Here is a 13,504-nt window from a genome sequence, read left to right as displayed (position 1 = left end):
AAAACTCTTAAAAAAAAAAAAAAAAAAAAAAAAAAGTAGAAAATGTCTTAAACCCATTTGTAATCATGCAGAGACACTTCTACACTCAGCCACAGCCTCCCCATCCCCACCACAACAAGAAGCACAACTCCTCCTCCCAGACCACCAAAGGTCCTTTTCCATGAAATCCCCCTGGAAAGGCCCCTAAGCTGAGCATTGCCAAGCATTACCTGGTCGGAGGGTAGGAGGGAGGAGCAGTGACAGGCTGCATGGGGTAGCTGGCAGGCACCTGGGGGTAGCTGTAGTTGCTCTGCCCGTAGCCCAGGCTGGGCTGGCTGTAACCTGTCGTGCTGGACTGAGGCTGGCTGGTCTCTGCTGGTTTGCTGCCATCCTGGGGTCTGGGGAGAAATATGGAACAACACTGGTGCCCAGCCCCGCAGCTGGCAGCAGCAAAGGGCTCAGATCCCACAGCACTGAGGGTTGTGAGCTCTTTTTTGGGGTAGCATTAAAGCTGGCCTTGATTTGTGACAGCCACTCTGGCAGCAGCCAATAAATAGGTAATAAACACAATTTTAGCACTCGCTGCCTGGGTATTTGCACACTCCAGGAAAGGCCCAGGCAGTGTCCTGAACAGAGAGCATGGAACACCACAGCTCCTGTTCATCCCAAAGCCACAGGGTTCAGACCTGGGCTGTGGGGCTGAGTGGAGGATGTGGAATGCCAGCACGGCTGCTCCTGCAGAGCCCTGGGAAAGCAGGAGCTGAAGCAGGCAGCAGGGCAGGCAGTGAAATGCCCCATTGTTTGGTTCAGAATCCAGCTCAGGCAGATATTGCCTCATACACATTATCCCCCAATGATCCCATGGAAGAGAAAGGATGCTGGGCTTGGACTGGGTGACCTTTAAAGGTCCCCTCCAACCCAAACCACTCACAATTGTGTGTTTAGAATTAACTCTCAAGGCCTGAAATTTGAGAACCCTCTGCATGTGATTCACACATCCCCTTCTGTTTGTCCCAAAGTTTAAAAGCCGTGTGGATGTGGCACCTGGGGAGAGGGTTAGTGGTGGCCTCCATGATCTCAGAGGGCTTTTCTAACTCCAAGGATTCTATTAGTCTTTAATTTCTATTTGTTTCTCAGAGTGGAGCAAAAAGAGCTGCTTTTGCTGTAGAAGCTGGGAAAAATTATACACAATGTCAGGATTCATCCAGCAAATTTACATCTCTTTAAAGTGTAACCTGTCAGAGCTGTGCCAGGCTCTGCCTTCCCTTCCCACAGTGCTTGCTACAGACACCAGGTAAGGGAATAAATCAGCTTTTACTCACTTCCAAACAAGTTTCCATTATGTATTCTAAATTTTTCATATCCTCTTAGCAAACAATTCAACTCAATAGATGACAGGCAGTGCCCAGAGGGGTGAGATTTAGAGAGGAAATGTTTTGCAGCCTGTGCATCCACCCAGCATCCTGCCTGACCCCGTGACTCAGGAGCAGACAGGACTCAGCCCTGTGCTGGAGCCCAAGAGGCCAGAGCCTGATGTGGCTGCGCGGTGGCTCCCTGATCCCGCAGGAGCAGAACGGGAACGGCGCTGACTCACCGGGAGGGAGCACTCACCCAGCCCTCCCACGCTCGGGAGGAGGGGCTGCCACAGCCCTGCGACCTGCGGGGCTGGGGGACAAAGGGGAGGAGGAGGAGGAGCAGCAAGAAGAGAGGGAGGAGGAGGAGGAAGAGAAGGGGAATGAGGAGGAGGAAAAGGAGGAAAAGAGATGAAGAAGGAGAAGGAGGAGATGGAGGAAGAAGAGAAGAAGGAGAAGGAAGAAGAGAAGGAGACGGAGGAAGAAGAGAAGAAGAAAGAGGAAGAAGAGAAGGAGGAGGAGGAAGAGGAGTAATGGGAGATGGAGAAGGAACAGAAGGAGGAGGAGCAGGAGTATGAGGAACCAGAGGAGGAGAAGAAGGAAGAAGAAGAGGAGGAGAAAGAGAAGGATGAGGATAAAAAGGGGGGAAGGAGAAGGAAAAGGAGGAGGAACAAGAGAAGGATAAGAAGGAAGATGAGAAGGAGGAGGAAGAAAAAAGGAGGAGGAGGAAGAGAAGGATGAGGAGGAGGTGGAGGAGGATAAGAAGGAGGAAGAAGACGAGAAGGAAAAGGAGAAAGAAGAGATGGAGGAGGAGAAGGAAGAGGAGACAGAGGAGAAGAAGAAGGAAAAGGAGAATGAGGAAGACGGGGGAGGAGGATGATGAGGATGGTGACAAGGAGGAGGAGGACGAGAAGGAGAATGATGACATGGTGATGATGAGGAGAAGGAGGAGGAAGATGAGGAAGGGGTGGAGAAGAAGGATGATGAGAAGAAGGAAAAAGAGGGAGAAGAGACAGGAGGAGAAGAAAGAAGAGACAGAGGAGAAGGAGAAGAAGGAAAAGAAGGAGAAGAAGGAAGAGGAGGATGGTGATGATGAGGATGGTGATGAGGAGGAGGAGAATGGTGACAATGAGGAGGAGGAAGATGAGAAAGGGGTGGAAAAGAATGACGATGAGAAGAAGGAAGAAGAAGAGAAGGAAAAGGAGGAGGAAGAAAAGACAGGAGAAGGAGGAAAGAGAGGAGAAGGAGAAGAAGGAAAAGAAGAAGGAGGAGGAGGAAGATGAGGATGGTGATGATGAGGAGGATGCTGAGGAGGAGGATGAGGATGGTGACAATGAGGAGGAGGAAGATGAGGAAGGGATGGAGGAGGAGGAGGAAGAAGAGAAGGAAAAGGAGGAGGAAGAAAAGACGGAGGAGGAAGAGAGACAGAGGAAAAGAAGGAAAAGAAGGAAAAGTAGGAAAAGAAGGAGAAGAAGGAGGAAGAGGCAGAGGAGAAGAAGGAAAAGAAGGAGAAGGAGGAGGAAGAGGAGGATGGAGGAGGGGGCAGTACCTGGCGGGGGCGGCCGGGGCAGGCTGCTGCCCGTAGGCCGGGTAGGCGGGCTGGGTGCCGTAGGCGGCCGGGGCGGCGTACGAGCTCTGGCTGCTGGTGACCGTGGCCGTGTTGGTGTCGTAGGCGGCGCTGCCGTAGCCCTGCACGGGCTGGCTGTAGGCAGGGGGGGCGGTCGGGGCGCTGTAACCTGTAACACAGCACAGCTCAGCCCCACAGCTCTGCCAGGAACCGCCGAGTTCCAGCACGGGCCGGGGGGAGGGGAGCTTAAGGCTCATCTCTCTCCATGCCCCTGCCATGGGACGCCTTCCACCATCCCAGGCTGCTCCAAGCCCTGTCCAACCTGGCCTCGGACACTTCCAGGGGCAGCTACAGCTTCTCTGTGTCACCTCCCTCACCTCAGCTTCCCAGTATCCCATCTAACTCTGCTCTCTGTCCACATGAAGCCATTCCTGTCCCTCCAGACCCTTGTCCCATGTCCCTCTCCAGCATTCCCAAATATCTCAGACTCTGGTCCTTGTGGTACTCCTGGGACTCAACACAGACACAGTTTTACCACCACAAAACCACCTCATGCAACTCAAAAATCATCAATTACCCCACCCTGCCCCTTTGCCTTCCTCACAGAACCCCCCCCCCCACCTTGGGAAGCCTCAGCCTTCAGCCCCTCAGCATCCCAAAACCCCACTCCCAGGAGCTTTCTGGAAGCCACCCCTGGACCAGCACCCAGGATTGTTTACAGCAATCAGAGCTCAGGCAAGGCAAGCTGAGACATGGAGCATCTCCTCAGCAAAGGCAGGGTAACAAACCCCCCTGAGCTCCAAAGTAAAAGAAATCCAACTGATCTGGCAAGTACAGTCCCATCCTTTTAGCTTTTCTGAAAAAGAAAGGCACAAAACCTGGCCTGGGAAGTCTTTCAGAAGCATTTCTGAAGGCCTATTTTAAATCAGTAAAGCTGGAAACAAAAGAAAAGCACTTTCCATTTGCTTTCACATGAGAAAAAGGTCAAAAGAGACACATCAGGCAGCTCCTGATGTTTTATGTACCTTCCCTTTTCTCAGAATTTCAGTTCAGCTTAGGGAAAAGCTGTGAGCTCAGAGAGTTCCTTTTCAACAGTTTTACAATATCCAAGATTCCCAAACAGCTCCTGTATAATTTAGTGGCATTTGCCTTGTCACAAAGGTGAACTGGCATTAACACACCGGGTTTGTGCTCTTAACAACCTTTCTAGCAAGTTTTCAAATTAAGAATATGAGACTTAGATGAAAAAGCAGCAATAAAAATGCTGTTGAACATAAAAAGGGCAAAAAGAGCAGCCAAATGCTCTCATGGCTGGGATCAGTGAAGGCAACAGCTTCTCCATCACTTGTGATTTTTAATAAACACGGGAGGCTTGTGACACATTTCCTTTAGGCAAATTGGGCTGCAGCATTTTATTCCAACTGCCTCATTTGCAAAGCAAACAGCACTTCCAGCAGCAGAACACGCTGTGCCCTCGCAGAGCACCATGGCACTGCCACAGCTCCACTGCTGCCACCACACCAGGGCAGCAGGAAAGAGGAACAGGAGGAGGGAAGGAAGTCTGCACAGCAAATTCACTACAAACACCCCCAAAGTTCAGCTTTCTGGTGACCCTCAGGATCCTGGTGAAGACACAAGGCCAGCCTGGACTCTCTGCCCATACCTCTTCCTACCCCTGGCCCCCAACCCCATCCCAGGGTTGCCAAGCTGGGAATATGAACTGGATTCCCACTGGGAAATAACCTGTAGGAATCACTAGAAAAAAAACAGTTTTAATGATTATTATTCCTGTCTGCTGTTCTCTGAAAAGTGTTGCTGAGAAGGGTGTAGGGGATGATGCCCAATGGGAGGATTTTTAAAGCCTTGGACAAATTTGAGCAGCCCAAACACTTAAATATGAGGCTAGACAGCAATTCCACAGGGAGCACCAATCCCAGGAGTTAAATAAACCTTTATTTTAACTGCCAAAGCCTGACCACACACTAAAAAAGGCTAAGTACAGCCTGCAGCCCGTGTGCTGCAGCCACAGCCCTGCCCTGGGCTGCTCCCCTTGGATTTGGAGCCCCAGGGTGCTCCTCCCACAGCTGGGCCCCCTTTTCCCATTGCTCTTACTGGGAGCAAAAAGCTTTGTTGGCTCTGCACAGGCAGCAGGATAAAAGGGAGGGGAAAAAAAAAAAAAAAGGTTGAATTTTAAAGCTTCAGCTCTAGATGGAGCATTTCCCTCATGGAAGAGCGTGCTCAGCAGGAAGGGTTTGTCCCAAAGGAAAGGCAGTGATTTCCCATCCCACTGGTCTAAATCACAAATCAAGCCCAGTTTAGACACTCTGGGAACCCTCAAGAGCTGTTGTTTTGAGGGTGGCATTTCTATGAAATCACTTCTCTCTCCTCCCCTCCCAGTTAGGAAGATAAAAATTGACACAGCAGAAAAGCTGGTGAAAGAAAAAGGTAACAGAGGGAATAATAACCTGCTTGAAGTGCCTAAATTCCCCTCAAAGAAACCCCTTACTGAAGGCTAGGAATTCTTCAGGTGGTGGAGAAGCTTGCAGGATTTGGCCCACAGAGAATATCAACGGGAAAAGTCTGGATTCTGAGAGATTTCTTCTTTCCAGAAAGATTTATTCAGGAAGAGAGCTGTCTCCTGCTTGGATTTTCTCTATCCCACCAGTGAGGGGCTGGAGAAGGGATGCAGAGCTGACTCTCTCTCCAGCCTGTTTTGGGATATTTTGGGGTTGTTATGGCAGCTGTGTGTTCATTAATTCCAAATCCTTTACAAATTTCAATATCCATGCCCCAAATTTCCCAGGTAAAGGGAAGCAGGGGCTGGCTGGCTTTAGAGAGCAATTCCCACTTCCAAGAAATCCACACCTGGACACCAAAATGCTCTTTATTTATTTACTCCTGTAATCCCTGCTAAAACCCTGCACTGATTAATGAGCCACAGGTCTGAGGGTGCTCAGTGATCCCTAACCTGAGGGAACTGCTCCCAAATCCCTTTTTCTCTGGAACAAAGTGACTGGGTGGCTCCAAGACACCTTTTCCTACTGCCCCAGGGAGGGAAGGAGGGTGGTAACTCTTTCCTGGGGTGTCCTGGAGGCAGGGCAAGGAAAAATCCATCCCTGCCATTCCCACCCATCCTGAGAGGCTGCATCCACACACATCTTGGATTTCCTTAACCTCAACAACACTTCACCTAAACCCCAGGCTGTTCAGGCAAAAAAAATATAAAAAGCTCTAAGGAGCTGCAGTACAAAAAGGTGATTCTCAGGAAAACAGGATTGGGATTCAGCTGTAAGAACTGCACATGTCTCAGGGCATGACAGTGTCTGGCCCAGGGGTTTATTGAGCATGAAAGGCAGGGAGGGGAGAGAGAGAGGCTGCAGTCTCCTTTCCACAGCTCTGGCTCCTCAAGGAGAGGCAGGTGGAGGAAGGATAAATCCAACCTGGCTCCGTGCCCGGAGCTGCCACAGCCCAGCTCTGTGGGCTGATAGGATCTTTTGCTTGACCACTTTCTAAGTTGGTGTTTTTTTCATGGATTAAAAGAAAATTAAACTTTTTTTTTCCTACCAAAAAAAAGTTCAGCTGTGAAGAAAAAAGAAAAAAAAAAGCCTGATATTATTATTATTCTTCCAGCAAATCTCCTCTTAAGGGAGAAGGAAAAACATAAACAGAGCAGTTTCCTGTGACCCCTGTGGGACTGGAGCCCACAGGAGTCACAGGGATGTAAATATTTCTAAGAAAGGAATTTTGGAAGTTCACAAATCATTTTTTACTGCCAACTTTTCTCCAGGTAGTCTTAAATGAAAGGAAAAAGCCCTGTAGATAACCCCCAGTGACACTGACTAATGGATATGGATCTCACGAGCAGGAATTTTCCTGATCCATGTAAAGATGGTAAATATTTTCATTTTGGTTAATATTTTCTCTCCAGCTCCTCCCTGTGAAGAATTCCTCAATGGCCTCTACAGCCAGATATCCCCGTGTCTGTCTGTCCTGGAATTCCCTTGCTTTGGGAAGTGTTTAATTCCAACTGCAAAATGCTTATAATGTCTCTCCCAGGAATGTGCAGGACACGGCACCCAAGGAATCACTGGGAGGAAAATCTGCTTTCTAAAACTCCTGAATATTCAGCCCAAACATACATTAAATAAACATGAATATACATGAATTAAACATTGTCTCAATAGTTTTAAACATTTAGACACTCGTCTGGAGGAAATTCCAGCTCCAAGAACACGTTGTGAGAGTTTATGGAGCATTAATGAGCAAGTATGTGCTCTGGAAATCCAAAACCACCACGAGGCATGCAAAGGTGGAGGGCAGGATGCTGTTTATCCTTTAGGAAATGGGGTTGGAGTCACCTAAAAGGTCTCAGTGGTGAGGATTTTATCCATGAAGATGGCACTTGGGAGAGTTTGGAGATGGCAAAGAGCACTGCAGCCTTGCCAAGCCCTGCTGTCACTGCCTGTGTGAGCTCTGACATGTGAGGGTTTTGGCACTAAAACCAAGTGACACCTCAAGGATTCCCACCAAAGGGGACCTCGAGTTCTGACAGGATGAGACAGAATTTTCCATGCAAGAGTGAGCAGGACAGTCCAACCTGGACTGGCTCCTTCCACTGTGCGAAGTACAAGATGAGAAGGAGAAGGTACAGGATGAGAAGAGGCACATGTCACTGCCACTGACAGGACTGGCAGGGAAGGGAAGGGCTGAGGAGCAGCCAGGGACACTGTTCCCTTTGCTATGAGCACAGCACGTCCTGCTGGGTCCCACAGCACCCAAACCCTGCCCTGAAAACTCAACAGTGCATTTATTCCTGTTTAGGCGTGGCTGCCACAGCTCTGGAAGTGTCCAAGGCCAGGCTGGACCGGGCTTGGAGCACCCTAGGACAGTGGAAGGTGTCCCTGCCCATGGCACGGGGTGGCACTGGATGAGCTTTAAGGTCTCTCCCAGCCAAAACCATTCCATGAAGGATCTGGAGCTGCTGGAGCCAGTCCAGAGGAGGCCACGGAGGGCTGGAGCCAGGCTGGGAGAGCTGGGGGTGCTCACCTGGAGAGGAGAAGGCTCCAGGGACACGCTGCAGGGCCTAAAGGGGCTCCAGGAGAGCTGGAGAGGGACTGGGGACAAGGGATGGAGGGACAGGACACAGGGAATGGCTTCCCAGTGCCAGAGGGCAGGGATGGATGGGACATTGGGAAGGAATTGTTCCCTGGCAGGGTGGGCACATGGGTTACCCACAGCTGCGGCTGCTGCATCCCTGGAAGTGTCCGAGCTTGCCCAGGGCTTGCAGCAACCTGCGGGAGCTGTCCCTGCCCATGGCCTAGGTGACAGCAAGGCCTTTGCCAGGCCAAGCAGAGCTGCAGGCTGAGCCCAGCCCAGCAGGGCTCTCACCTGTGGGGGGCTGCCCGTAGGAGGTGGCGTAGGCCGTCTGCCCGTAGGTGGCCGTGGTCTGCGGCTGTGTGTAGCTGACATCGGTGGGCTGCCCGTAGGTCCCGTAGCTCTGCTGCCCGTAGGTCTGCTCCAAAAGGACACAGATTCAATCCATGAGCACAAGTGACCCCCCAGGAACTGCAGTTGCTGAGCACTCTCAAAGCCAAGGCTGCTGTGAAAGTTTAGGCGCCGCGGGAAATTCCGGGTCAGCTCTGCAAGGAGGTTATGGAGTGGTTTTTCCCTGCCAAGACTGAAGGAACAGGCTCTTGACATTGGCACCACACACCTCTGCTCTGTGGAAAGCAAACAGGAAAGCTCCCAGCTGCTCACAGCTACCACCAGCACCCACAGGCACCATGCCAGGGTTAACCTGGAATACGGGAATGGGAGCGCTCCAAGGGTGGAACTGCACGAAGGAAAAGCCACTTCAGTGTAAAACTGCTTTGGTGCTAAAAGAAACCTGTGGAAGGTTTCCATTAAATTATTTGGAGTATTTTCCATGCCCATCAGCCATTAATTTGAAAACTGGGAGTTGGTGCAGGCATGGAAGGATGGGATCCATGGGAACACCCAAAGTATCCCAGTGGTGCTGCTCCCATTCCGGTGCCTATGTGTTCAGTGAGGGATCAGCTCTCACCTCACCCATTCCCTGATTGTGTTTCCAAATCCAGCTTGAAAATCACTAAGGAAAGGAGAGGAGCAGCTGTGCCCAGCAGTGCCACCAGCTGCCCAAGCCATGCCCTACCAGCCCATGCTCCAGGCACCAGCAAGCTTGCAACAGCTCCTGGCTTAGGATAAAACTCTGGATTCAGCTCGAGGAGTGACATGGAGACAACTTTAACCTCCAGATTCTGCAAGAATTCAGATTCCTCTGGACTTTTTGGGATATTCAGCCTTCCTGAACTTAGGGCACAGGTCTGAACCAGGAGTAGGAAAGCCCTGAGCACGTGAACACATCCCTGTCCCTGGAAGTTCCCTCCACCAAGAGGCAGGGAACGCTGCAAACTCCCCATGGGCACGTGCCTACAGCTGAGATTAGCTGGTTAGGGGTTTAATTAGCTGGTTAGGTGTTTAAATAGCTGGTTAGGGGTTTAATTAGCTGGTTTTAGTTGCTGAGGCTTCCTGTTCCTACCCTTATCCTGCTCCCACCTTTCACCTCACCTACAACTGGGAGCAGCTCTTCCAGTTGTGGTCTCCAAAGACTTTTAATTTAAGTAAGTCACCATCACCTTCCTTTCAGCCCACACTGAGCCTGTCTTCCTCCTCTTGGGAAGGAAAATTAAGCCTACAGCACTTTTTGAGGACAAGAATTTACCTTTGGAAACATACTTGGAGTTTGCAGACAAATGTGGTTGTAGTAACTTGGATTCTAAAGGTTAAAAATAAGCATTAAGTTAATCTCTTAAAGACCATCATTATTTTGCAGTCCAGCCAACTGAGAGTATGAACAGTTATAGCAATAAAAACTCCAGGAAAAAGCAGATTCCCTCCTCTGTCCAATTCTGCCATTTCCCAAAAGGCAATTCCCCCCTTTTTTCCCCCCAGTTTTTTTCTCTCCTACACCTCTGATTACAACACCCACCAACGTGGTGGTGTCAAACACACACCAGGAATTTGGCTTTTCTGTCATCAGGATTGAATAAATTACCAAAAAAAGGGGGATTGTTGAGGTTATTTCCACTTTTAAAAAGCACTTTGGGCTGGTGGAGAAGCTCCAAGACAACTTTTAACCACGGATTTTGACGCTGCCACTCGGAGTTTCCAGTTTTCCTGGAGAACAGGTGACTGAGCAGGAATTCCACCCCCTCCCCATGTTTTACCTGGGTGGTCTGTGCATATCCTTGGGCTGGCTGAGGTGCATAGGCGCTGTAGCTGTGGAATGAATGTAAAGACATTTATAATCTTGCCCCAAATCTGCATCACCAGAGAAATTTTCATGCAGCCCAACGGTTTCTTGCTGAAATTCTATGGGAATACAAAGCTCCAGGAAAACCCTCAGGATTTCCAAACATACCTGAGTTAAGCCCAAACCATAATTATGATTTACTTTTATGACATCTTTTTAAAACAGGGAGGATAAGCTACTTACCCCTGCTGAGCTGCAGCTTGGCTATAGGTACTGTAATCTAAAAGAAAAGGAGAAGAAAAAGAATAAAAACGTTGATAAAGGCTTAATAAAATTAAAGAGTCCAAGAGCACAGCAGCTGGAATTTCCTCCTGCAGCTCGCTATAAACCACTGGAATTCCAGTTTCCCAAGGGTGGAAGGTAAATGCACATTTTCAGTCCTCCTTTTTGAGGGGAACAAAACCTCCCTTCCCCTCATTGTTCCTGCTGCTTGCAGCAGCCACTTTGATCTCAAATGACCCTGGTTCCATTTAACTGCCACCTTGGATGGATCCCAGGGGGCTGGCAGGGGGGGATTTGGGTTGGAACAAAGGAAAAGCAGGGATTTGAGCCTTACAAACCCACCACCCTGCTTTGAAAGGGCTGGGCTGGAAGGTTTCACCACCTTCACTCCTTCCCTTTCAAGGACACAGATAGCTGGAAAGCCACTTGTCCCCTGGAAGGGCTGGAGCTGGGAAGATGGGAGTGATTCCCTCCCCAGATCCTCAATCCATGTCAGCAACTGACTGGGAGGAGAACCAAAATCCTGAAAACCCCAGCAGCAAAGCCTGTGCTGAACTGATTTGTTGGCAGGGATGGAAAATGAATCCACATGGCAATTAGGAGGCTAAATTTGAAAGGACTGCAGCTCCCAGTGCCCTCACAGGCAGTAACAGCTCCAGCTCCCATCCCAAGGCCTGGAGCAGGGATGAATTCATCACTCCCAGCAGAGCTGGCCAGAGATCCCAGCTCTGCCAGGAGCACAGAAGGCCTGAGATCAGGAATGAGCCCAGAACCTCCTGGTGGAGGCCACAGCCAGGAGCTGGATCAGTGGAGCTGTGTGGGAAGAGTTCCCACCACTCCCATCACCATCACACCTTGGCCAGAAATCCAAATTTATCCCAAAATCGTGGAATATCCCGAGGTGGGAGAGACCCACACGGATCAAGCTCGACTCCTGCACTGGAGAACTTGAGGAAGCAAATTCTGCCTGGCTTTAATGCCACTATCCCACTACTCCCAAGGCCATGGAGCCCCAGGAATCACTTGGAAAACACAGCTTCCATCCAGCACAACCTCCTGGTCCTCAGCCTGTGCATCCATCCCTACTAAACCCTTCCTGCCCAGCCTCCAGGTGTGCTCCCAGCTTCTCCTCCTGCTCCCTGTGCAGGAGCAGAGCCCCTGGATCCCTGCTGGAGGCAGGAACAGCCCTGCTGTGATCCCAGCAGGAATCCCTGGCAGTTGTTCATTCCTTTGACCTTGCCCAGAACACCTCACATGGAGAAAGAAGACACTTGGAGTTCTCCAAAGGTTTCCCTGCTCCCAGGACACAAGGCACAAGTTGTTAAACTCCTCTGGCAGCATTCCCACTTCCCTCTCAGGTTGGCACATGGGATATTGGAACATTTTCCTTGTTCAGTTCAGGCTTCTGGGTTTGGGTTTTTTTTTTTTTTTTTTCATTCACTTTACACGTGGTTCTGCTAAATCCTGAGTGTTAATTAATGCCTGGTCCCCCTCATCCAGCTTCCCCTTCTTACCACTCCACTCTTTTCCCTGCTCACCCTCCAGCCACCAAAACCTCGTTTAATTCTCCATTTTCAGCCCCATTTTGGCCTCGAGCTCCAAGCAGAGGTATCAATTAACCCCTCTCCTCACAGCCCTCCCCCAGTCCCACCTAAACCAAACATTTCCCCCTCTGCAGGATTTAATTCCAGGTGTGGAATTTGCAGTTTGCCTGTGGTGATGTCTCTCTTTTAATTTGCTGGGATTTAGAGGAACACAGAACATTAATAAAAAATAATATTATGGTTCATTTAGTTAAACCCATCTCCTGGCTTTTATTTCCAGGGGGAAATTAATCTTCATCCTTTTATTTCACAAGGCTCAGGAGCACACCAGAGGCTGAAAATAGCAACTCCCAGGAGGAACAATTCCATGAATTAAGGGAAAACACAGCTGTGGTTTTAACCCCCATCCTGACAATTCCGTTGGCAGATGTTCCTTTACTGACTTTTCTTTTTCAAGCTCCCCAAGGTGCTGTTGATGATATTCCCTCACACTCCATGGCCTGGGAGATTTTCCTTGCTGGAAAAAAGGAAAATCCTCCTTCTTTTAAAGAGAGTCAGATCTTGGGCTGCTGGGCTTTAAAGTACTTTAAAGGTGTACTGAGCTGGGGAGTCTCAGTTTCCAACTATTTGTACCCAGCTGGAGCCCTCGTGGAAAAACATTTCATTGAGAGAAATCTGGAGCCATGGAGATGGTGGAACATCTTACCTCCCCATGGGAAAAGCTGGGAGAGGAGAAGGCTCCAGGGAGAGCTCAGAGCCCCTTGCAGGGCCTAAAGGGGCTCCAGGAGAGCTGGAGAGGGACTGGGGACAAGGGATGGAGGGACAGGACACAGGGAATGGCTTCCCAGCGCCAGAGGCAGGGATGGATGGGAGATTGGGAAGGAATTCCGGGCTGGGAGGCGCTGGAATGGAGATCCCAGAGGATGCTCCATGCCCGGCAGTGCCCAAGGCCAGGCTGGCCGGGCTTGGAGCACGCTGGGGCAGTGGAAGGTGTCGCTGCCCACGGATGAGCCTTGAGGCCCCTTCCCACGCACAGCACTCCCCGATCCCACACTCGCACCCAAACCCGCCCGGCCGAGCCCGGCAGGGCCGAAGGCGCGCAGGGAGCCCTGGCTCGGCGCTCGGCTCCTGGGAGCGCGGAGCTCCGGCAATCCCGCGGGGCCGCGGCACCGAGGGGCCGCAACTCACCCACCGGGAAACACCCGCGGGCACGGCGAGGCCCCGGCGGGCGGCGCGGGGGGGACACGGGGCGAGACGGGCCCTGCACGGCCCGACCCCAGCGGCCCCCGGGCGCGGCGCTACGGGCCGGCGGCTCCGTCCCGGCGCCCCTCCGGCCACTCCGCGGCGGGGGCGGTGGCGCTGCCGGGGGTCCCGTCCCGCCTCGCCCCCCGCCCCGGGCCCGGCCCGCCCCGGCCCCGCTCACCCGTCGACGCCATTTTCTCGCCTTCCTCCTCCGCGCTGCCCGCCCGGCCCCGCCCCGCGCCGCGCATGCGCCGCCCGGCCCCGC

General features: G+C 51.3%; 1 protein-coding gene across 5 annotated transcripts in view; it reads right to left on the bottom strand.

Annotated features, from left to right (window-relative positions):
* The window catches only part of EWSR1 (EWS RNA binding protein 1), a 21,482-nt gene extending 7,978 nt beyond the window's left edge, over window positions 1-13,504 (bottom strand). For 3 of the 5 annotated variants that reach the window (XM_053994140.1, XM_053994141.1, XM_053994142.1), the window contains exons 1-6: window positions 13,421-13,504; window positions 10,415-10,451; window positions 10,146-10,197; window positions 8,287-8,410; window positions 2,881-3,067; window positions 210-377 (exon numbers count right to left, since the gene is read on the bottom strand). In XM_053994140.1, the coding sequence (XP_053850115.1) occupies window positions 210-377; window positions 2,881-3,067; window positions 8,287-8,410; window positions 10,146-10,197; window positions 10,415-10,451; window positions 13,421-13,487 (635 nt within the window). In that variant the 5' untranslated portion in view covers window positions 13,488-13,504. Of the gene's footprint in view, window positions 1-209; window positions 378-2,880; window positions 3,068-8,286; window positions 8,411-9,640; window positions 9,695-10,145; window positions 10,198-10,414; window positions 10,452-13,420 lie in introns of all 5 variants that reach the window. The other 2 variants (XM_053994138.1, XM_053994139.1) reach the window with 1 other exon arrangement.

This window comes from Vidua macroura, chromosome 18 (assembly GCF_024509145.1).
Source record: "Vidua macroura isolate BioBank_ID:100142 chromosome 18, ASM2450914v1, whole genome shotgun sequence".
In the NCBI taxonomy this organism is placed as follows: Eukaryota; Metazoa; Chordata; class Aves; order Passeriformes; family Viduidae; genus Vidua; species Vidua macroura.
The sequence above is the reverse complement of the archived record's forward strand: the minus strand, read 5'-3'. Positions and strand labels throughout refer to the sequence as shown.